The sequence below is a fragment of the Mangifera indica genome, chromosome 5 (assembly GCF_011075055.1).
Source record: "Mangifera indica cultivar Alphonso chromosome 5, CATAS_Mindica_2.1, whole genome shotgun sequence".
NCBI classification, from domain to species: Eukaryota; Viridiplantae; Streptophyta; class Magnoliopsida; order Sapindales; family Anacardiaceae; genus Mangifera; species Mangifera indica.
Genome location: NC_058141.1, coordinates 20,294,852 through 20,319,577, shown reverse-complemented (window position 1 = coordinate 20,319,577; position 24,726 = coordinate 20,294,852). Strand labels below are relative to the sequence as shown.

The 24,726-nt window shown below is 32.1% G+C and overlaps 4 protein-coding genes across 7 annotated transcripts; 3 read left to right on the top strand and 1 right to left on the bottom strand.

The window, feature by feature from the left end:
- Position 1: 1 nt before the first annotated feature.
- On the bottom strand, positions 2 to 1,077 carry LOC123215310. Its single transcript, XM_044635350.1, has 2 exons — positions 890 to 1,077; positions 2 to 747 (listed from the first exon to the last, which is right to left on the bottom strand). Exons 1-2 carry the CDS (start codon positions 1,051 to 1,053, stop codon positions 267 to 269), a joined length of 645 nt encoding a protein of 214 aa, XP_044491285.1. The 5' UTR covers positions 1,054 to 1,077; the 3' UTR covers positions 2 to 266.
- A 7,084-nt stretch (positions 1,078 to 8,161) lies between these two features.
- Positions 8,162 to 10,525, top strand: LOC123215268. 3 transcript variants are annotated; one of them, XM_044635294.1, is made up of 2 exons: positions 8,162 to 8,298; positions 9,330 to 10,525. In XM_044635294.1, exon 2 carries the CDS (start codon positions 9,333 to 9,335, stop codon positions 10,335 to 10,337), a length of 1,005 nt encoding a protein of 334 aa, XP_044491229.1. In that variant the 5' UTR covers positions 8,162 to 8,298; positions 9,330 to 9,332; the 3' UTR covers positions 10,338 to 10,525. The 3 variants fall into 3 exon arrangements, with proteins under 3 accessions (XP_044491229.1, XP_044491228.1, XP_044491230.1); XM_044635293.1 differs by having other exon boundaries at positions 8,195 to 8,304; XM_044635295.1 differs by having other exon boundaries at positions 8,264 to 8,429.
- Positions 10,526 to 11,533: 1,008 nt separating this feature from the next.
- Positions 11,534 to 14,982, top strand: LOC123215471 (vesicle-associated protein 1-2-like). Its single transcript, XM_044635584.1, has 8 exons — positions 11,534 to 11,780; positions 11,865 to 11,935; positions 12,111 to 12,192; positions 12,275 to 12,390; positions 12,510 to 12,674; positions 12,816 to 12,866; positions 13,526 to 13,603; positions 14,642 to 14,982. The coding sequence occupies exons 1-8, from the start codon at positions 11,729 to 11,731 to the stop codon at positions 14,750 to 14,752; spliced, it is 726 nt and encodes a 241-aa protein (XP_044491519.1). The 5' UTR covers positions 11,534 to 11,728; the 3' UTR covers positions 14,753 to 14,982.
- A 553-nt stretch (positions 14,983 to 15,535) lies between these two features.
- Positions 15,536 to 19,980, top strand: LOC123217728 (phosphatidate cytidylyltransferase 4, chloroplastic-like). Of its 2 annotated transcripts, none has more exons than XM_044638833.1 (7): positions 15,536 to 16,066; positions 16,353 to 16,654; positions 17,339 to 17,529; positions 17,901 to 18,034; positions 18,405 to 18,538; positions 19,025 to 19,140; positions 19,436 to 19,980. In XM_044638833.1, exons 1-7 carry the CDS (start codon positions 15,803 to 15,805, stop codon positions 19,525 to 19,527), a joined length of 1,233 nt encoding a protein of 410 aa, XP_044494768.1. In that variant the 5' UTR covers positions 15,536 to 15,802; the 3' UTR covers positions 19,528 to 19,980. The 2 variants fall into 2 exon arrangements, with proteins under 2 accessions (XP_044494768.1, XP_044494770.1); XM_044638835.1 differs by having other exon boundaries at positions 15,537 to 16,066; positions 17,910 to 18,034.
- Positions 19,981 to 24,726: the final 4,746 nt, after the last annotated feature.

The following is a 24,726-nucleotide window of genomic DNA, read 5'->3' as shown; positions in this document are numbered from 1 at the left end:
CATATTTTTGGGTTTATATACCAACTTAATTCATTAATTACAAAATGACCCATTGACTCTTGACATATTACAAGACTACCTTGAGGATAATATCACTCAAGGACAATACTCTGGAAAGTTTTCATTTCCTCTGTGTGTACCACAACGTATACTTAGCAGGGGTATTGCCACAAGAAAAAAAAAAAGAAAAAGAAAAATTTTTAGTAATAAGAAAGAGACAACACAACAATTTTTTAAGAAAGATTCCAGTAAGATCGAAGTAGGACTCAAACATTTGAATCGCTTTTATTAGGCGACTGTTGCTTCTTCTTCAATGGGAGACATTCCCAGAATCTATTGAATTTGGGACGACCAACGTCAATGGCTTTGCTTATTATGGGCTTGAGCCATTCATAAATATGTTTTGGCAACTTTCTGAATAGCGTGATAGTGAAAACAGTCCACAAGCATAAAAGAAGCCATCCAATGAAACCCGGGAACAAAACCGATGCCAGACAAACTGAAGCAAGAGCTCCTGAACTGAGAATGATATGGCTGACGATTTTAGAGCAAGTTGTAGTACCAAGTACCACACAATAAATACAAGTAGCTGCTAAAAATCCCCACATATTGATGGGGTGTGTATGAAATGGAGATACATTTTTGCTCTGATAGTCCACTTGAAGCAGACCAATCAGCAATGGTATCAAAAACTTGAATATCAGATCGTGCCTGGTAGAGGAAATTGGTAGCTCATCTCCTGGAAAACTGTCAAACCAAAATCAAGTGTCAAAGCAGAAGACCATTTCAAAGTTAATACGTGCATTAAAAATATTCAAACATGATTGCTTTCATGGCCTGCAAAGAGAAACAATGAAACTGTTGAAATTAAGTTTAAAATGATACAAACCTTGCAAAATTGTGATGGGGAGGACAGAGGCAGCTTGGCGGCTTTGGTCGACTCAGTTTCTTCTTATTCGGCACTTTGCCGACTGTCCGAACTCTGAATTTGGGTGTTGGTGGTTCAGATTCTCCGATTACTTTAATCTCATCGTTTCCCCCACCCAAAGTCATTTCTTTTAGGTTTTATGATTTTGGTTGTGAGCTCTGGTTTACTAATAGAATCAGGTGAGTTCGTTTCCCTTTATTATGCATTCGACGAAGTTACCTTGCAACTTACGGTGTAATACGTGGCGCAGTGCCACGTTGGATTGACTTTACCTACCTCAAGTGCAATTCGGCGCGAGTGGTCAATCTCAACTTTCTCACCTCAAGTGCAATTAGGCGCGAGTGGTCAATCTCAACTTTCTCACGTCAAATCCTTCAAACCCTCTTATTTATTGGTTAATATCAACTTTCTCATACTAAATTCTTCAAACTCTCTTATTTACTGGTTAATTTCAACTTTCTCACACTAAATCCTTCAAACTCTCTTATTTACTCTCATTCTCATCTTTTCAATTCTTAATACTTTCTCAATCTTTCAATTAAATTCTCTCAAATTTAATTAAATTCTTTCTTTATTTTTTAATAATTTCAATTTCAATTTTTATTATACAATTCATAATTAATTATAGAATTTATTTCTATAATTAATTTTATTTATTATTATTTATTATTATCTTTCATAATTAATCATATAATTTATTTATATAATTAAATTTATTTATTATATAAAAATGGATAGGTCAAGAGCTGAATTACGTCAACAAGATATAAAGGTGGACTTCAATGAAGAATCGTTTAATTTAACTACGGATAGTTCGATAACGAGAAATAATAGTCAAGATAACAATGGTGAATGATAAGATAAGGGGGTACTGTCGGCTATTAGATATGTAAAGGTAAGAGAACTACGTAAACTTTAATTCTTCTAAACCTCAAGAAGATACGTAGGAAGTTTAATTGAAAAATTAAGTCCAAGTCTTTCTTTTAATTTTAAATTATTGTAATTAATAATTTAAAAATTAAATCAAGATCATGTATTAGAATTGACGGTTCAATATCAATTTCGAACCGAAATCATCGATTCTGAACCAAGGTCATGAACTAGAATTGTCGGTTTTGAACCGGTTACAAACTGTCCTATTACAATTTCTGTTCAGGGACCTTATTTTTTCGAACTTCAAAACTGTCGTTTCATGAGCCGTGGCCAGGACTACCTTTGGCCTTTAAAAAATGACTAAAAGACTTGTTTCCACCTAAGGTATTTTGAAAACTCAAATTCTTACTCTTCAATTTTTAAAAGCCAAACACCTACCTATGAGTTAATTTTCATTAAAAATCTTAGTTATAATTAGGGGTAAAATCGTAATTTACTTAAAAAATTTTAAAACTAAAAGTTTTATCATTTCTCTTACCCATGTTTAAAAATATAACAATTTCCCCCATTTTTCCCCTAAAATCCAAGGTTTTCTTTGTTCCTACTCCAGCGACAACAACAAGCTGAAGAAGAGAAGAAGAGACAATGACATCTCAGGCATCATTACTGTCTCTTCCTAGACAGAGATTTGTCGATGAAGAGACAAAGAGATGTCTCTTCGTCTCTCATCGACAAAGATGAAAATACGTCTTTGTTTCTTTTTCTTTGTTTAGGAAGAGACGACTATAGCTTCAAAACCAAGTTGCATCACAATCACACTAGAATCGCGTCACCGTCTAACATCAAGAGAGAGAGAGGAGGAAGAGAGGCCACAAAATTGCATTGTCATCATGTTGGGAAGGAACAAAATTGTCGATGATGGATGCTAGGCTAACCAGTTACTCGATCTCGAGTAGAGGGACGACTAGAGATGAAGGGAGGAGGTCGCTAGGAGAGGGCAATAGATGGAAACTATTTGGGGGTGAAATGAAAGTTCTAAAATTTTGGGGGGCAATTGAAGATAAAAATTTAAAAAGTATTAAACCTAGGGTTGGGGGAGGGAAATGGTCATTTTTCAATATTGGATAAAGGAAATTATTAATTTTTTAAATCTAAGATGGAGGAATATAATAAATTTTTATTTTTTAAATATTTTTTATAAATAACATTTTTACCTTTAACTGTAATAGTTAATTTTAACAGAATTATAGATATTTAGATTTTTAAAAGTTAAAAAATGATAATTTGGGCTTTTACTAAACCTTGGGTGGGAATAAGTCTTTTGACCTTTTAAAAACTGATACACATTATAAACTTATAGACAAAGAAAAGTTGCATCCATTTAATTATGGCTAAAAGATTATTTTCCACCAAAGTTTAATTTATTGTTAAACTTTGACTTATTAAATTTTAAAAATCCACATATTCATTCATTAATTGTTATTATTAAAAAAATTATTAATATTAATGGTATAATTGTTATTTAATTAATAATATTAAAAAATTATAATTATAATTTTTTTTTTACTGTAATTTTAAAAATTGATAATTTCTGTCAGCTTAATTTTGAAAAAAATATCTTTTCTCTTTTATAATTTCATTTATTTTTCCTTCCTCGTCTAGCTACCGTTCTCCGATCAAGACCTTTCTTTATCTGGCGGCGCTCTCACAACCCACCAGTAGTTACGGCTCTTTGAAGAGAAAAACAGAGAGAGAGAAACATCTGCAGATGGGATCTCTTTCTTCTGGTCATTCTTTGAGTTTTTGCTTGTTTAGTTCTTTGCTTTGCTGCTTTCTGGGGATTTTTTGTGTGTTTTGGCCTTTAAATATAATTGAACCTACAAAATCCAAATACCTTAACATGGGAATTGCAACTGAGAATTCCTGAGCGTGATACTCTAATTTATAATTAAGGAGGAGAAAAGAAAGGTGTCACGCGCACTTCTTCTACGTTTTGCCTCCTCGCCTGCATGCGAATGCAGCCGCCAGCAGCGGTATTCCCGTCAGCGCAACCTCGATTGGGTCAAGGATGTTTACAAGGGTTTGGAGATGAAACAATGCACCTCAAATGGAGAGACAGTCTTGTTCTGATAATCCACCTGTAGCTGCCCGATCAGCAGCTGTATTAAGAATAAGAATATAAAATGGTGCCGGATTGATGAAATTATCGGTTGCTCAACGGGAAAACTGTAAAAAACCAAACACAAATATTTTAGATGATAATTCAACTATTACAAAAGACTTATTCTTGAATCCATAATGTCAAACTCGAGTTTGAGTTTATTCGAACTAGTATTATTGAAAGTTTAGCAGAAGGCATTGTTGAACGAAGCATGCAGGATTAGAAGGAAAAATTACAAATCAGAAAATGAAGAAAACTGAAAGATGGAAACTGATCTGCAATATGATAGGAAGACACTGAACCTTGCATGGTTGTTATGATATGGGCAGGGACAGCTCCGAAGCCTTGGTTTCATCTTACTTTCCCTTTTAGCGATTATCAATCTGCTAACTCTGAATTTGCGGATTGGTCTTGCAGAATATCCTACTCCTCTAACTCTAACCTCATTGTTTCTTTGTATTGACTTCATTTGCTTAGGTAAATGACTTCCCTATTTACAATATGAATAAGTTAACGAGCAGAATTCGATTTAATAGGCCTACTGATTGTGCACAAACTGGCTCAGGAGGGGCCACTTTCTCTTCTTTTGTGGGTGCCTTAGTTAACACGATGGCCCGTATGAAGAAAGAATAAAGTTCATGAGCATTTGAATTTGATTCTGGGTTAGATTTGATCTGAATTGTTTTAATTCAAATTTGAGCTTAGATTAAATTAATTGAGTTCCAGCGAAAAATTAGGCTTGTAACATTATATCTAATAATTTGGTTCAATGTAAGGTAAATATTATCTATTTTGAATAAATAGTTTGTCATGATTTTGTTTTAGACTTTATAATCTAAAATATGTCTTAACAACTTAGTAACACATAAACTATTTAATTAGTATTGTCTTATGTTCTCAAACGATACGAGATTTTTATACATATCCAAAATCGCTCCCGTAATATATCAATGTAAGATTTGCCTATAAATATCACAAGACTTGTTTTCATAAAACCAGTCGATCAAACATTCAAGCTTGATTTAGCTCGTATCAAACCCGTAATAAATTTGTTTTCAAACTATATTTGTTCTCAACTTATCAATCTCAAAGTATTCTCAAATTGATTTTTTTGTATTTGAGTTGACCTCAAATTGGGTCTTATTTGCTAGAGCCCATTTAAGAAATCTTAAATTATTTATGTTGAATTGAATTATTTGGAAAGGAGTGAGCAATAGAATTAGACACAATAATAAATTATATATATTTATTTTGAATATATAAATAAGTATATATTTAATAAATGTTATTATATGATCGAATAATTTTAAATTAAATATAAAATAATATTTATCACAATAATATATATAAATATCGATAAATTTATATACGTAAAATAAATAAGTATAGAATTACTCACTCATAATAAGCCAAAGTTGGGACATAATTAATCAAGAAACGATTGATTAGGTTATAAAATAAGCTCAAGTAAGTATCAATGTACTTTTTATTTGTCCAAAGTAACCTTTGTAATAGCACTTTTTAAAGTAGCACAACATACTTACGCACACTGGTTATCAATGATGGTTTTGTAACTTTTGTAGGCCTCTTTTTTTTTTTTTTTTTTTTAGGGTGTGTTTGGTTGAGGGATTTTAAGATTATCTTGGTAATATATCTTTTATTTCCTTGTTTGGTTTGTCAATAATAAAATATTATAGTAATCTTCTATTACTAATGCTAACGTGACAAGTAATATAGGTGGTAATCTGATTACCACTTTCACCTTAGGTATTTAAATATTACTGGGATAATCTTGAGTTTATTATAATTATATTATTATTTATTAATTTTTTGAGATAAAAATAAATTTATTTTTAATTAATATGACAAATAATATAAAAAATATTTAAAATAATTATATTCAAGGGTATTTAAGTAAAATAATTTACTAGTAATCTTTTATTACCTTTAAACAAACACAATAATTATTTATACCTATTAAATCTTATCAAATATAGTAATCATTTATACCTAATAATCTTCTAAGTAATCTATCTTTAAGGTAATATTTCTATTTTAGTAATCAAATATTACCCAAATCAAACGCCCCTTTAAGGCTCAAAAAAGTCTACTTGAAGGTTAAGTTCTAACTCACTTGTTTAGACTGAAATTTGTTTATTGATTTATTCAATGACTTTATTCAACTTACTAATAATATTGTTTTTTCAAATAATATTATTTATTTTATTTTATTAATATTATTTATCCTATCAATAATTTTTTAATAGCATTATGTATTAACTTTAATAAACTCAAAATGAATATTTACATGGATTCTATATAAATTCAAGTCACTCTAAACTCAAATCAATTTGGTTAAAATTCAAACCCCAATAAAGATTGAAAATCATATACATGAAATAAATAAAATCCAAAGAAATTATTTATATTGATTTCAATCATCCAATCATAGCATACCAATTTATATATATAATAAAAAAGGGTATATTATGTCTAATCATTGAATTGCCTTTAATGGAAAAAAGTAGTAATTTAGTGTCAGGTGCTTCTTTAGAACAAATGATTCACATGCACGATTGCATCAAAATTTTCTTTGGTGGATTACACATGTAACATCAAAATTTTGTGTTGGATTTCGTCATGCGTTCAACTAAAACTTACGTTGATTTTAAAACTGGATTGGTTTAACCAATCGATTATCTGATCATTGAAGCCGTCTTATGATAATTTCAATGGGTTTTGAATTGTTTCTTGATGCCAATTTAGGCTTAGATAAAAACGATTTGTTTTTGTTTGACAAAAATAGCTATCAATGTTAAAAAATCGATAGAAGAGAAAAATGATGGGAAAGCTTATTGTCGGTTGGAACAAAAATGGTTGTCTGAGAAGAGGAAAAAATACCTTAGGGGAGAAAAGATAACTTTCTAAACTTTTGATAGGAGAAATTGTTAATTTTTTAAAACTAAAAAGAAAATATAATAAAATTTTAAGTTTTTTAATTTTTTATTAAATAACGATTTTACTCTTAATCTTAATAAAAAATTTTAACAAAAAAATTGATATTTAAGTATTTTAAACGTAGTCGGTGAAAGTTTGGAAATGAATCAAACCTTAAGTGAGAATAAATCTTTTGGCCTATATAAAGTATAAAGGTTTAACATAATTTTTAAAATTTAGGTATTAAAAGATATATTTTTAAAACCAAATTTGAGCCACAGTTTCTGTTTTAAACAGTTTAAAACTTAGAATTAGATTCGAATTAAACTTATTCAAGTTCGATTTGAATAAGTCCAAAACAAGTTTAAGCTTGAAAGTTCAATATTTTTGCACTCAAAATTTGGAGTGTTTAGCTTGTCAAACTCGCAAGTTAAAAATTTTAATACAAAACAATATTTTTTTAACTTATATATATTAAAACGATGTCATTTTAATAACGCGTTAGTTAAAAATGATTGTTATTTAATAAAATTTTAAGTTTTTTAATTTTTTATTAAATAACGATTTTACTCTTAATCTTAATAAAAAATTTTAACAAAAAAATTGATATTTAAGTATTTTAAACGTAGTCGGTGAAAGTTTGGAAATAAATCAAACTTTAAGTGAGAATAAATCTTTTGGCCTATATAAAGTATAGAGGTTTAACATAATTTTTAAAATTTAGGTATTAAAAGATATATTTTTAAAACCAAATTTGAGCCACAGTTTCTGTTTTAAACAGTTTAAAACTTAGAATTAGATTCGAATTAAACTTATTCAAGTTCGATTCGAATAAGTCCAAAACAAGTTTGAGCTTGAAAGTTCAATATTTTTGCACTCAAAATTTGGAGTGTTTAGCTTGTCAAACTCGCAAGTTAAAAATTTTAATACAAAACAATATTTTTTTAACTAATATATATTAAAACGATGTCATTTTAATAACGCGTTAGTTAAAAACTCGATTCAAGTCAAATTCGAGCTTGACTCTTTTAAAACAAGCTAAGCTCTAGCCTATTTAAAGAGAGTTCAAACTTAATTTTATGTAAATCAAATTGAGTTAAAATTTGATTTGGTTCGAATCCAGCCGTATTTAAACGCCAACATAAACTGAAATCCTGCTGGCTCGAAGGGTTCAAGTTTAAAACTCTGTATATGCAATCTAACCGAGTCCGAGAAAATTATTGTGGGCTTGGATCACACAAAGTCAGGGCCCAATTAGTGAATTTCCCCGATTTTAAAAAAAAAAAATCCATTTTTCATGCTCTTCGTTTTCCTGTTTCTCGTTTCTCCTAAAGGTGAGATTACCTCACTAAATCATCTGATTTGAGGCCAAGATTTCATTAAGAGTTTTGCGGAGGAGGTAATGGTTTGTCAAATTTTCACTTATATATATGTTATTATAACAAGAACTGGTTTCAAGTTCTTTATTCTCGTTTCTAGCCCTGACTGATTGCTGACAATTAATTGGGATTTGGGAAAGCCAATAAAAAGGTTCAAAATCTAGGTTTCTATGGGAGCACGTTATATTATTGTAATTTTTAACTTTAAATTTGCATAAATCGTGTCTAGTATTGCAATCTTGTTTACTTATTTCAATTTGGGCATAGGCAAAATCTTACAGAGGTGTAAGAAATAGAATTAAATTTGTTGTTCTTAGTTATATTTAATTTCAGCTTTTCAAGTTTCTGTTGTTTGGAATTTAAAATTATTAATATGCCTTAAAATGTTACCATGCAAGTTTTTATTATTTCAATATTACTTCATATGCAGATGGATGGGTATTACGGGTACAAACTAATTCAATCACATAATGATATATTAGTTTATTTGTATCCACTGTTTGTATCTGTTGTATAACTCTAATTATTTTTAATTGGCAAAAATGATGATATTATTCCCGAGTTTATTAATAAATAATTAGTCTTTTGATTTGTAGAATTACTTTTGATGGCTATATTCTGCTTGTGGCAAGCGACTACATTGCTTTATTCTTAGAAATAATTTAATTATCATTGCCCAATTATCAGTGCGGTGGGCCTTTTTCCCCTGAAATTAGTGTTCACTTTGTCGTTGCCCAATTAAGAATGTTTCCTGGTTTTATTGAAGTTGCCATTGGCAGTTAATGGCAACTTTATTTTGCAAGAGGCTAACTCTAGAAGTTGATATTAGCTTGCTGAACCAAGAATCAATCATATCTCTACATTTGAGGAAATGAATCTAATGCTTTAGAAAATTCTGTGTTCATGTGGTTTTCCTTATGCTGGGATTGCCGATTTTCTTTATTTTAAATGTTTGCTTATATCTCATGCTGATTATTATGTTTTTTCTTGAGCTCCTTTCATTTGTGGTTGAATTGCATAGGTCTTACTGTTGCTAAATTTTCAATATCAGGGTATGGCATTGTTAGCTCAGGCTCCATCCACAATATCAACCATCAGTGTTTGCCGAGTACTCCCCAGAAGCCTGAAATTGCTAAAATTCACAAACGTGATCCATTTATTGCCTGTCTCACCTATTCATGTCAAACATCTTTGTGTCTGTTGTGCAAACATAACTCCTTGGGAATCATCACCAGTCACAAAAGCTCCTGCTGCCCCCGATGATGCTGATTATAGTTTTTTGAAAAAAACATCCAATTTATTTGAAACACTGAGTTCTGAAAACTCGGCTGAAGCAACAGTAACAAATACTGAAGGAGTCACAGATGCAAGTGATCAGCCATTTATGCAGTTTCAGTTTCTTAAATGGCCAATGTGGCTTCTGGGTCCATCTCTTCTACTCACCACAGGCATGGTGCCCACTTTGTGGCTACCAATATCATCCATATTTCTTGGCCCCAACATTGCCAGTCTGCTTTCTTTAATTGGACTTGATTGCATATTCAATCTTGGTGCAACGCTTTTCCTACTTATGGCAGATTCATGTGCTCAGCCAAAAAACCCAACTCAGGCCTGCCATAGCAAGCCTCCTTTCAGTTATCAATTCTGGAACATGGTTGCAAATGTGACAGGATTTATCATCCCTTTGATGATGCTGTTCGGATGCCAAAAGGGCTTTGTCCAACCCCAGCTGTCTTTCATCCCATTTGCGGTTCTTTTAGGTCCCTACCTACTTCTTCTGTCAGTGCAGATTCTGACCGAGATGTTGACCTGGCATTGGCAGTCACCAGTATGGTTGGTGACTCCAGTTGTGTATGAGTCTTACCGTGTGTTGCAGTTGATGAGGGGTTTAAAGCTTGGGGCTGAGCTTAGTGCACCAGCATGGATGGTGCATACCATTAGGGGGCTAGTATGTTGGTGGATTCTGATTCTTGGTATACAACTCATGAGGGTTGCTTGGTTTGCTGGTTTTGTTCAATCTCGTCAGCAAGATTCTTCTGCACCTGTCGACAGTTATTAAGAGTTATGCACAGTTTGGCAATATGATGGCTTCTTCAATAGGCATAGTGCTAGAGAGGCATAAGTGGTGGATGATGAAAAGATTATGCTATTGTTTGTTTACTTATTAATGAATACCATATGTTGTATATATGAAAACCTTTCTTATTTTGAATTGTTTAAATGGTATCTAGTGCTATATTTCTTGCAGTTATCTTGTGACAACATGAAAAGGCAAGATAAGGTTTGTATCTAATGAAAATTCCATGTAGTTTCAACACTAAATGGAACTTATACAGGGTGTATATTGGTTTGGAGGCGAAATGACTGAGGGCAGAGGGGGGAGATTTCAGAAGAGTCAAACAGGAGGTAAGCCAAGAAGTGATCGATATGTGACTGTTTTAGAAGTTAGAACATTGAAAAATCTAGAGAAAAAGTAATGCCATCGTAGCTGCTTCTCCAATCACGTACTGTTTTTTTTCTCTCCAAAAAGCATTCGTAATGTTTTGTGGTCATTTTTACACCGCTGATGTGAGCAAGTAATAAGCCAGCCGCAGAAAAGTAACCGAAAAGTTATGCAGGAAGTATCTAGCAATTAGTCATGTTATCTATAGGTAAGATGCAAAACACATCATTTATTCTCAAATTAATTCAGAATATGAGTTTGAAATTATATAATGATAAATTTTGGCACTTTTTATGATTTCTTTAACCTGTCATATTTATCTCTTACTTAAAGTATTACATTTCGCACCATTATCTTTGGTTGTCTAGATTTAATGTATTAGATAAGTTACTCGTATAAAAACTCAATCATTTCTGTTTTTTGTATACGTTTATATTATATAATGCACTTACCATTGTAGAACTCAATAAACCAACTGTATTGGGTTTGCAGTTTTCACCTTTTAATAAATTATTTTTTGATTGACAGCTTATTGTAGTGGAATATTAATTATAAGTAATATTATATGTGTTTATAATAATTATTAATTTATATGATTAAATACTTTTAAGGTAACGAGAAATAATAATAATAATTGGATTAATACTTATTATATACACGTACTGTTGTCTTCTTGATTTCATTGATAGCATGTCAAGTCAACGCACCTGGGTCCGTTTGTGAGCTTTGCATTAAAAGACAGTATTACCCTCACTTTGCACTGAACAAACTGTAAACTCCGTACCGGACGGGAATAATAATAAAACAGATACTAGTTGAACTTGGAAGTATTAGACAAACATCACTGTCACACGTTCTTACTCTGCACACTCACTCATTGCGATCCCTCTTCACTCTTTCTGTTACTCGCCGGTGAAACAGGATCGTCCTTTTTACCGGCGCCGTTAAACCGGCTTTCCTGCGCCGGAAACTTCTAGTAGATATCTGTCTAAATCGATTTCATAGCGATGAGTACTGGCGATCTTCTCAGTATCGAACCTCAGGAACTCCGGTTCCCATGTAAGCTTCTTGTTTCTTTCAGATCCGTAATTTTGTTTTAATTTTTCTTATTAAGTGTTCTAATTTTTTTTTAATAAAAAAAAGTTGAATTACGGAAGCAGATCTCGTGCTCTCTACAGTTGTCAAACAAGAGCGATGATTATGTGGCTTTCAAGGTATTTTAAGTTTTATGCCATTTTCAAAGGTTACTTTATTTAATGCAAGTTCAAATTCCACTTATAAGTTACGTATGTACCTAGATCTTCGAAATAATTTTTAAAATTATTTTGCCCTAGAGATTTGTAGTCTTGATTTCCGTAATTGTGATTGTCAAATTCGTGAACTTTTTAGGTTAAAACGACTAATCCAAAGAAGTATTGTGTTCGACCCAATACTGGAGTTGTTTTACCCAGGTCTACATGTGATGTCATTGGTAATTTCCACATTTCTAATCATCTTTTTTTTTTTCATTAATTGATTTTGTTGATGGAAGAACTGATAAAAACATGATTTAGTTACAATGCAAGCACAAAAGGAGGCACCTCCGGACATGCAATGCAAAGACAAATTTTTACTTCAAAGTGTAGTGACAAGTCCTGGAGCCACTGCAAAGGGTGTAACTCCAGAGATGGTATTGACATAAATGAGCGTGGTTTTGTTTTGAGTATCTGTTAAGTGTTAAGGCTTAATTAGTTCAGTTTTGTGGCTTAGGAAAATGGGGTTTTCTGGTTTTTTTTTTTTTTTTGTCAGTTCAATAAGGAGGCAGGGCATAATGTTGAAGAATGCAAATTGAGGGTTGTTTATGTGGCTCCACCTCGGGCACCATCGCCTGTTCGAGAAGGTTCTGAAGAAGGTTCTTCACCTAGAGCATCTGTGTCAGACAATGGAAATTTGGGTGCTTCTGAATTTTCACCTGTAAGTATTTAAGGTCTTATTTTTCATTAGAATATTAAGTACAAGGTTTTGGTTACTAAATTTTTGTAAGTATTGTATTGTAAACTTTATTGCGTCCTTTTTGGTTGGTTTTTATTTTGAGTTTTGCATTTGTTCCTGTAGGCTTCAAGAGGTTTTGTTGAGCGAGCTGAACGAATAGATAACTCAACAGAGGTATCCCCTTTATTTCTCACCTTTAACCTATTTGGTATTTTATTTCTCAAAATATAGAGACCATATCACTATTTAATCTAGATTCTACTTGGCAGAACATGAATGTGAGACTTAGTGGTTAGTCATTGCACTTGATTCAGATTTTCAATTGTTCTTTTTTGGGGTTGTGTAATTAGAGAGTTAGTTTCCTTTTGAAACTGTGGTAGACTAGGTTCTGAATATGTATGTATGTTTGATCCAAGTAAACAGTCAAATACCATAACGTGAACTCAATACAACAGTTGACTGTATAGTGGTTAAGTTTTTTAGTCATAATTGAGCTGACATATAATATATATTCAAGCATTTGATGAGTTTTCTAATTTCCTCACCAATAAAAATATGAAATTTTCTTTATGTGTCTTCCTCTGTTAGATGGAAACATTAAGTTTGCCTAATTGCCTTTTGTCTGAATGTTCTGCGGGGCCAACGCATAATTCATGTTGCATATTAAAGCGGTCAATTTGCCACTTTCTTTTTCTTTTAAAGGAGTCACTTAGAAATTTTAAGGTGTACATGGGCCAAGAAATGTTTCCATACGAATTCAACTTTCTCAGTTATTGCTGAAATATCCAAAGTGTTTATTGGTTTTGTATTCTGAGTTATGCTTGCAATTTCAGGCTGGGGCTTTCATTTCAAAGCTGACTGAAGAGAAAAATTCTGTTATTCAGCAAAATAACAAGCTTCAACAGGAGCTGGTAAGGTTTTTTTTCATGTTATTTTATCATATGGTGGAGCCTATATCTGCAATATTGTTAGTAGTGTTGATCAAGTGGCTAAACTGAGTTTGGCCTTTCTTTTTGAGGTTTGATCAGGCCCATCTGGATGTGCACAATTATTTTTCTGTACTCTGATACATCTCTTTGTTTTTTATATGTTGACTTGGCAATTCTTGAGCCTAGCTTGCTCTGCCTGTTGGCCAAGTTCGCCATGATTGGCACTAAGACTACCATCAATACGTATGACTTGTTTGGTTTTAGTTTCATTGACAGAAACTCCCTAAGCATTAACTGATATGTGCAACATTAGAAATTCGAGTTTAATTAAGGTTTGTATGATGCAATAATGTATGGAATACACTGTTTGGAAGATATTTCAACACTGATGCTACAACCATTCTGATTAATTATTGCCCAAGTATACTCATTAGAAATCATCATAATTCACGTAACTAGGTCTTATGTGTAACTTAAGAACTGTGGGAAGGGAAAGAGGGTATTGTTTGCAAGTTTTTTACAATTTGGACTGCACGGAATGAGGAAGAAGATTTTGGTCAACTTCCTATATAATGTTTGTAACTTTTCTTTCTGAAATGAAAAGACACTTGAGACAGTTTGGGAGGAAGAAATCTCGTGGATGGGAGTCAACCAAAAAGGGTTAGTCTAGAACAAATAGAAGGGTGGTCATGTCCCAGAGAATGTTTAGGACAGTGGGCAATTCCTATGCTCATACAACAATTGCAGCTAGCTGTAATCCCTCCATTTCTCTTTAATGTAGATGTCACCTTGAATGGGATCTGGGCCAAAACTTCCTACTGATTACATTCTCAGCCCCACAGGATGCCATATAATATTGTTGCTACAATATGTGATTGGAATCAGATAGCGGCCTCCATAGTTACAAGTTGTTCACACTGGTGGCTAATTATGAGTTTATTCCTAAATTGTCGTAGCATCATAATTGATAGCATGATTAATGTTAAACATGAGCTTTACTTTGAGATTTTTGATTCACAGGAGCTCTTAAGGCGTCAAGCCAACAGAAGTGGCACAGGTATATCATTAATGTATATTGTTGTAGTTGGTGTGGTTGGCATCATTTTGGGATACCTTATGAAGAAGATTTGACCATCAGAGGATTTTATTTTTTGTGCTTACCCAAGCAAAAATGAAATACATAAATTTGAAAAAGCAATTGTGACTGATTAGCAGGAACTTTGTCTTCAATCTGTTAGTGTTCTGTATCAAAACCAGAACTTTGTGGAGTGTGTGATCTATGTATGTAGGGCAACCTTCTTTGTTCATTAAGTTACCAGGTAAAAAAATTTCTCGTTTTTAATTATGAGATGTTACCTAAATGCCGAAGACTCTTGGATATGTTTTGTAGATGGTAATTTCAGAGGGAAGCTCTACCATGAGACTGGATGTTGTGAGAATAATTACTTTTTGTTACAAGACGCAGTTTCACGAAATTAAAATTAAACATACAAAGATGTTATTCTGTAAACTTTATATCGTTTTAATTGTGTTTACATTTGTATTTTTCACACAACCAATTAAAATAATTATAGAAAGGAATTGACAGAATTTATCACTAACGCATCCGTGGGAGGAGTTATTCCTTGAAGTGAGGTATTTTCCAATTTTGCTTTCAACTCTTTCCTCGGGCTAACACACTCCGGAAGAAACCTTTAATAATATATTATTTTATTAAAATGTTTTTAATATATTAGACTAAATTTATTAAAAATGTATAATTAAATTAAAATTATTTTAATATATTATAATGTTAATAAATAATTTTGAATTAAAAATATATTTAATTATTTAATTATATACCTTTTATATAATTATATTATATTATATATATAAAAATATTTAATACACTGCATATTTAATGTGTATGGTGTATTGTACTATGGCTCAAGCACGTAATCCCTGAACCGAAAAAAATGACGTTGGCTCGTCCCTCAAATCCGCTCCGCATAGAATCCCTCCAAAACAAACCCAATCAAAGCTATTCACACTTCACAGACACAGTCCACTGAAAACCGCTCTCAGTCACACAACTCATTCTCTTCTTCCTACGAAAATTCACTGTCAAACCCCTAGAAACGACAATAAAACATGCGTTTTATTCTGTGTAACTAAATCCACCATTAATTTTCTCTTAATTCGATGGCCTCGTTTGTGGAAATCGATAGGTACAATCTAATTCCACTTTCTCTGTCTTCTCTTTGTGCTTGCCCATGTCTTCCCATGTCGAACAAAATTATAATTCTCAATCAAAGACGCTATTCGAAATTTAATCTCCGCATAGTCTTTGATGGATCCAAAACCATGTTTCGGGTTCGCCAATCCGGCGTTTCCTGTGACCGCCGCTTTGTTGCAGCTGTGGTGAGAACTAAGCCGGACCGGCTTGATGAGGACGATGCTAAAGAGGTAATTACATACTTATTTTTTTCTAATTCATGTATATAAATTCGTTTATTTTAATTGACTTTTTTTTATTCAATTATGAGATGCGTATTGTTTAATTTTAGTTCTGTTTTGTGTCCGTGTTGATAGTGGTACATGGCATGACTTCATTATGATCATAGGTTTTAGGCTAATGCAAATTGATTGGTAATTTGGGATTGCTGTTTTTATGAAGTAACTAAGTTTGTGTTTTTGTTTACTTTTTTTGGTTAAATAGTAGAGTGGAAATATTGAAGTAGTTATGTTGTAGGAACTCGACAAAGGCAATAATTTACCAGTAATTGAGGATTCAATTTCAGAACGACAAGAGAAAGCAAGTCAGTTAAAGAAAAGGATTGTTTTTGGACTTGGCATCGGAATATCTTCCGGGGGTATTGTACTGGCTGGAGGATGGGTTTTTACATTGGCCTTCGCAGCTGTTGTTTTTGTCGGTGCACGTGAGTATTTTGAGCTGGTAAGAAGTCGTGGAATCACTGCAGGAATGACTCCTCCACCTCGATATGTGTCACGAGTTTGCTCTGTTATATGTGCCCTCATGCCTATACTTACCTTGTAAGATTGTTAAGTTGCTGTAACTTTTTTTTAGGACACAGTCTAAGTGTCTACCGATGTGTACAATAGAATGTTTTTGCTTGTAGTACATTATTTCATGTGTTTCTCTTCAAGGCTTTGGAACCCTCTCTTTAGGGTACACATTTCTTGAGGTTGATGTAGCTGACTGTGTGTTAAGCATTTTGAGTGGAGTTTTTATTCTATGTTTGCGGGGGCAACAGAGAACCCTATTTATCATTCAGCTCCCTAGTGAAAGACGGCTTGGACAGCTTTAAACTCCAATATTCGGTAAACATGAGTAGAGATTAGGGAATTCTGCAAATTTTAAGTCCTTATTGAACTAATTACCAATAAGTGAGTTGAATTTCCCTCTATTTGTTAGAGAATATTTATTTCATATCTTCTTTGCCCATCAAATATTATCCTGAACTTCATTGTGCATTTGTCCAGAATTGTTTGATTGTAGTGGGGTATGACATCATTGATCAGTTAAGTTTTGACTGCATCTAAATTATTAGTTCTTTCAACAAAACCTTTTATTCTGTTTTATCGGATCTGCAAGAAAATAGTTTTCGAATTGGTTTTTTTGCGTGCATGATTTTGCATCTAGATCAATGACCAATCTTGGTCACTGATTAATTAGATGGATGTTCGTTGCTAATAAATTTTGTAATATATGGTCAGGTACTTTGGCCAAATTGATGTTTCAGTTACATCAGCTGCTTTCATTGTTGCCATGGCATTGCTTTTACAAAGAGGAAATCCTCGTTTTGCTCAGCTAAGTAGCACCATGTTTGGACTGTTTTACTGTGGATATCTTCCTTGTTTTTGGGTCAAGCTTCGATGTGGTTTAGCAGCCCCAGCATTAAATACTAGTATGTTTCTATGCTTATCTGATTGTAAAGTTAGATATCATAGATTTTTATTGAAAGATGCACCAATTTCTCCTATCTTGTCTCACTTGAACAAACCACATGTATTCTTTTAAGTGGGGCATGTAAAAGATCTTGAAACTATTGAAGAGGCTGGTTCTGCCCTTTTGATTATAAGTGTTCTGGCTTTCTTTAAAATAAACTACTGAAGAACTGAAGTGTTGGTTGCTGCCCTTTTAAAGGTGATTGGTTAAGGACCTTATATGCTGGGTTATGTTTTATCCTTCTTCACTCTTAATCTCCTCTCTTAATTCCTTCACTTCATTGCACTTTTACCGTTGCTTACGCTAAACTGTGTTTCCTAACCACTTAAGGTTTTGCAGGAATAGGATCTGCATGGCCCATTTTTCTCGGTGGCCAAGCTCATTGGACTGTGGGTCTTGTGGCAACCTTGATCTCTATCAGCAGCATAATTGCAGCAGATACATTCGCATTTTTAGGTGGCAAGGTGTTTATCATTTCATTTGGTGTATACTACCTTCTAATTTTCTAATGTTTTTTAAATAACAAATTAGAACTAAAACATGTAGTTGTTTTTTGTGAATTGTGACCATAACCTGCGAGAACATTTTCCTCCTGCCTTTGAGATCAATCTTAAAGAAGAATGCTAAGCATTTACATATCTAATGTTGCATGACACATGAACTTCTTTGGATCTCTTATAACAATTGGTGGAATTGAAATTTGTGTATTTCTGTCATTTTAGGTTTTATCTTCTTATTTACCATCATTTCAGCAGAATTGAGGAAGATGTTGCTATGCACTTTTGGGTCCCTATTATTTCAAGACAATGAGATAGATTTTAATCTCTGATGCAGGCTTTTGGTAGAACACAACTTACTAGTATTAGTCCGAAGAAAACATGGGAGGGAACTATTGTTGGCTTGGGTGGTTGTATAGCTACTTCCATTGCATTATCAAGGATATTTTGCTGGCCAACCTCTCTGCTTAGGTATATAATCTTCCTTGTGTGTAAAGTTCAATTAACTGTAACAAGTTCTTTTCATTTAAAAGATGCAGTCTAACATTTGTTTGTTGCTCTTTTAGTTTACATTATGTATTGAAGTTTTAGAGAGAAGTTATATGGGGGAAGGCGGGTTTATCAAATATCAACCCATTCTTGTGCAGTAGTTCATGAAACTCATTCTCCATATTTGAATCATATTGTCCAGTCTAACATTCTGTATTTAGGTTCTATGTAATAATTACTTGAATACTTTTGTAGCTGTGTGTTTCTATTTTATGCATGGTGGATATGGCTGAAGTTATTGAATTTTTCAATTTCCACCATTTTTATCAGTTTGAAGTATAGCTTGTGAATTTTATTATTTTGCTTTTACATGAACATACATCATACACCTATGCAATTATCAGAAAGCTTGTATGTTTTCCAAAGTTATTATAGGTTGCTTACTTTATTTTCGTGTATAATTGTCAGTGCAATAGCTTTTGGGTTTCTTAACTTTGTTGGGTCCATTTTTGGTGATCTTACGGAATCGATGATCAAACGTGATGCTGGTGTCAAAGACTCTGGATCCCTAATACCTGGACATGGTAATCACCCTTTTTCTTTCATTTTTCGTTCCTCTAGTGGACACACAATAAGCACAAATAAAATCCTACAGGTTTAATTTATCATCTTTGACCTCATTTCACCATAAAGAAATTTTTTCTGATTAATTTTGTCTGATTGTTAAACTGGACTTCTGCAATCTTAGTTCACATCACCATCAGTTGTCGTTTTTAGTCACCTTTTTCTGCAACCATCAGATGTTCATTTATCCATTCTATGGCTGATTTAAGCATACTATTATTCACTAATATGTTAAATATGAAACATGGAATGCAGGTGGTATACTGGACAGAGTTGACAGTTATATTTTCACCGGTGCACTTGCTTACTCCTTTGTGAAAACCTTCCTACCACTTTATGGAATTTGATACAAAATTTTATGATTAATGGCTAGAGAAGCTACCAAATAGACAGATTATGGTTTTCCCTTTTAGGGGCGCTCATTCTTTCGCTCAAAATTCAGAGTAATGGTGCAAGGAAAAGAGATTATTCTTGCCTCAACAGCTTTAGGGAAGGGAAATGAGATTGAAATTTCAACTCTACAATCTCCAAATATATCTTCAAAGATTCTAAATTTGTGTGTATACTTCCAAAATACATGTCTTCAATCACACTGGATCTATCTGCTGTAGTTACTGTTATAATTTTCTGCTTCAAGGGCAGTACCTGCTTCTTCTCCTTAACTTGTGACTATTACACATCAATTTCCCGTATGTTTTCTATCTTCTTTCGTCTGACCATTTTCAATTGTATATTTGGATACCCAATTTTACATGTGTGTATTCAGTTTAAGACTTGGAAATAACAAATTTTACATCTTATATTGATTTTCCTATTATAATTGATGAAGGATACTTCTTTCTCGAATTGGATTTGATTTGAGTAGCTCAAACACTAATTCAAATTTAGATTAAACATGTGTAATTTGAGTTAAATATTATGCTTGTATTCATTTAAAAAAAAAAAAGGTCGAGTTTGAGTTGATTTGGATTGAATAAATCAATTTCAAGTTAATGATTGAATTTGTTTTTATAAAATTAATCAAAGTTTAATATGAATTAAATTAAATTTTATTTGTTTTATGATGAGTAAGTATCTAAGTTTATTGATGTTGAGTTGGTTTTTTTTTTAGTTGTTTTGGCTTGGTATTGGCCTGATATTAGTAGAGCATTTAGACGAAAATACAACTAAAAAATAATAAAAATAAATTGTTTTGCTTTTCATTTGTGGGAAAAACAAAAACAGCTTCTAACTTTATCTTTTTGTCCAAAACTTCCCCATTCACATTTCCAATGCATAAATGATTTAGTCCATCTGGTTGTTGACTAGTGAAGAATGCTTTAATAATTCTTTATTGAAAATTTGACCCAAATCATTGCAGAAGAAGCTTCAAAGATGTCAACCTAGTTTAGAGAGACCAATCATTACACAGACAAACTTGGTTTAGTTGTCAACTGAAGTTATCATTTATTTGTCAACTCTTTGTGCCGTCTACATGATATAATTAAATAAAACATGAAAGTCATCTCTTCTCTTGTATTTCCCACAAACAACCGAAACAACCAAAATGATTTCAATAAAGAAAGGTATGAATGGATTGACCAGTTACATGAATTTAGAGGACAGAGCCAGTAGAAACATGGCCCATACTAAACACTACCGACAACCTTGGCCCTTTTTTATTTTCAGGATTTGTCCGCTAATTAGCTTTTCTTCTCAACCTTGTGTGTATGTTTTACTTGTGTACACCGAGTTACACATGGTCAATGTCCAATTGCAAATCAGAATTATGTTTCCAACCCATCCTACATGTCATGTGTTTATGTTGTCTTCTTTTCCTATTTCTGGCTGGTTTTATATTTTTTTCAAAGAGAAATCCCATTTGAGAGGGGTTCGATCACCCATTTCAAATGAAAATCAACTAACAAGTTAGTGAATTTTATAAAACTAATCTAATGATCTATTGTCATAATCTCTTATTTCAATATAGACATATCAAAAGATGCTACTATGTTCACTCAAATTTACTAATGTGAGTTTAGAGTTGAACTTAAGTCCTCTGACTCCATGCTTAAAACTTTACATCTTAACCAAATTGTTTATTTGAATATGAGTTTGGAATTGAACGTGAATTTGATATTTGAAACTCCAGATTTATCAATAACAGAATTGTTAAGTTTTGAATTTAACTTGTATCAATGTTTCAATCTCTATGATCAAATTATCTTCCTTCATATATGGTACAAGTGAAGAGAATGAGTTTAAGATACATTTATTGATAATACTATTGAACCATTATAAATTGAGTTATATTAGATTTAAACAATTTAATATATGATCATTATCTAATTATTCAGATAACATATCTATTAAAAAAAAAAGAAAGTTGATGGGAAAATAAGTAAGAAACTGTTGGATTGGATCAATATGGGAAGGCTGATATAAATCCAAACAAAATAATTGTAACCATAAAAATAAAAAAGAAAAGATGAAAGAGACGTGAGAAGTGAAAGGTTGGGTTGACCTTTTAATTATAATAAGAAAGGAAGAAGCTGGTTTGAAGGGTAGCCAGCCAACTCATCTTGTCCATGCAAAAACTGCAGTGGAGCCAAACTTCCACCAAACAAAATAGAAAGAGAGAGAGAGAGAGAGAGAGAGTCTTGATCAAGAAGAGATGGATGTAGTGAGAAAACCAATCAGATCAGTTTCTAGTAGTTAATGGAGGGCCTACCATGATTGTCTTTTTGACAAGAATGAGTGCTTACTTTAGGGTTTTGGTATTATTATATCTATAAAAATAAAAACAAATGTGTGGGATGCAAAGCATGCGTTGTTTCTAAGCTGACTAAGAAGAAAAAAATGGAGAAAGAAAAGGATAGAAAAGAAGACAAAATAAAAACAATGAAGGAAACTTAAAGAAGAGTCGAAGAAAGAAGAAGATATGGTGGGCAGCAAGCATCTATAAAAGTGTAGAAACTGAAAAGAGAAAGACACATTGTCTAATAAAAAATAAAAAAAAGATGACCACGTTTAGAGTTATCAAATTATTATTTTTTTAACTGATAGGATCGAATTTTATTTTTCTATCCAGAATATTAAACTTTTAAATTTTTATATCAATGAGATCAAATTTTTAGATTTTTTTATTACATAAATTAAACTTCACTAATTTTTATTGAATTTATCAAATTAATCATCTTATTTTCAAAACAAAATAAATAATTCTAATTATCTTGTTCATACTTTTGATAAAAAATACTAATAATTTGATTTATTTTATAAAAAAATTAAAAATTTTAATTCGTTCGTAATAAAATCTAAGAGTTGGATCAATTTAACAAATTAAAAGTGATAGTTGAATACATACATACATACATACATACATACATACATACATACATATATATATATATATATATATATATATATATATATATATATATATATATATATATAAAATCTTTTTAAAAAAAACTAATTTACCTTTTTTTTGCACACGCACACCCATGTGTCTCACCCAACCCACCTCACCTCATCTCTGGTCTCTCCTTGCACCTTTTGCTTTACTTTTTTTATTACTTTTCTTGCCCATTGCCTTGGATGCTCACTACATTTTTGGCTTTACCCCTAGATCTTCTTTCTTTTTCTCCCTTTATTATCTATATACGTATATATACATATATATATATATATATATATATATATATATATATATATATTGAGAACCAAAGAAGATTTTTCACCATTCCAATGCCTGGGATGCAGTAAGTCTTTGGGTTATAGTTATTATATTGTAAAAAGCGAAAGTAAAATAGTGATAGGATAAAATTATTCTCATTCTTTAATAACGAAAAAGGGTATCATGATTTGAATCGAATGCTTTAGATATGGAGAGTGTAAGTAGGTGGTTGTGGATGGATGGATGGGTGGATGCATGGTAAATGACCCACTTAGCATCTTTCAGGTTTTGAAGAAGACAAAAGCTGGCAAATGTCTCGCATATCTTTGTTCTTCAAATCTACATAACTAAATTAAAAAAATAATAATAATAACATCACTCAGTCCTAGGAAGAGCCTTCTTCAAGACAAAAGTGCTTACCTCTCAATTCCTTAATGAAGAGTTGTGTATCATTATACTTTACAAGCAAGGCTGAATTTTTCTTTTTTTTTTTTTGAGCTTCAAAAAAGGGTTTTACTTTCTATATGGGTTTCCATATCTAGAAGATGCTTAAATGGTAATCTCTCTAACTCTTCCTTTACCTCCTGGAATCTGCTTTCAACTATTGAGGTGACTAAAGGCAGCAATGCCAGGTCCATCAAAAATTCAATCTCATTTTAGTTTGGTGAAAATCACGATAATGAGAAAAAAATAAGAAAGGCTTCTTTTTTGTACATTTGTCAGTGCTCCTTCTTTTTCTTTTTCTACAAATGGATTACGTTGATGTTGAAATATTAAGACTGATCATATCTAAAAAATATCTTTATAGGTTTGGTCAAGAATTAAGAAAAACTTTAGTATAGTCATCGAAGTATATATTATAAATCAAACTATATAAATCTATCTTTTTTACGTGATTGATTTGGTTTTCCAATCATTTTTTGCTCGATTAGTTTCCTAACGGTTGTAGCAACATATAAATAACATTTTTAAACTTTGATTTTAGATATAGTCTCTTAAGTTTAAACTTTTCTTTCCTACAAATGGTTTACATTATGGTTAGAGTATAAAGTCTTATTATACATATAAAAACCTTTTGTGTAAGATTGGTCAAGAATCATCGCGAGAAACACTAATATTTTTGTGGACATAAACATTATTAGCTGAATCAGGTAACTCTATCATGTTTTATATGATTGATTTTGTTCTCCAATTTTTTTCACCTGATTGGCTCTATTTAATGTGTCAAATGTCTTATAATTGGCTAAGATTAAGAAATTGGACGCTAGGCTTTAACTGGTAGTGTAGTTTGTTTTTTAGAGAAGAGGGTGGTTCTTGGTCCATATGGAACTTTTTGATTGCTCTAGAAAAGCCATTGAAAGTTATAAAAGCTCATAAATTTTGTGGAGGCCAAGAGTTCCACATCTTCGATATACTTAAAGGCATCTCTTAAGCCTCAATCAGAAAAGGACTCTTCATTTGCCTTTTCTAAAATCCTAAAATTCCTTCTGTTCATAGAAGAATAAATACTTATTTTCTCCCATTACATAAATCATCACCCAGTCCTTCCTTGCTTCGTAATCAGCTTTGTTTTTGTTCTGTTAGAGCCAAAGTTTTAAAAATAGAACCAAACAAGCCTGTTTGATCGAGAATTCAAGAGCCAATCCACCTCTTATCCAAGAACCTTTTATGCTTGATTGAGACTTTGAACTAAAATGACCCACGGAGAAACTGAGAATCACTTACATTTGTTCTGAGGGTTCAATTTTTTATTAATTTTTGTTTAAGCTATATTTTTTCGTATTATAAGGAATTTTTTTTTTTTTTTTTGTATTTATCCGGACTTAAAACCAACATCTCATTAATTAACATAATGTGCGTGTTGGTCAAGTGGTCAAACCATTGGTTG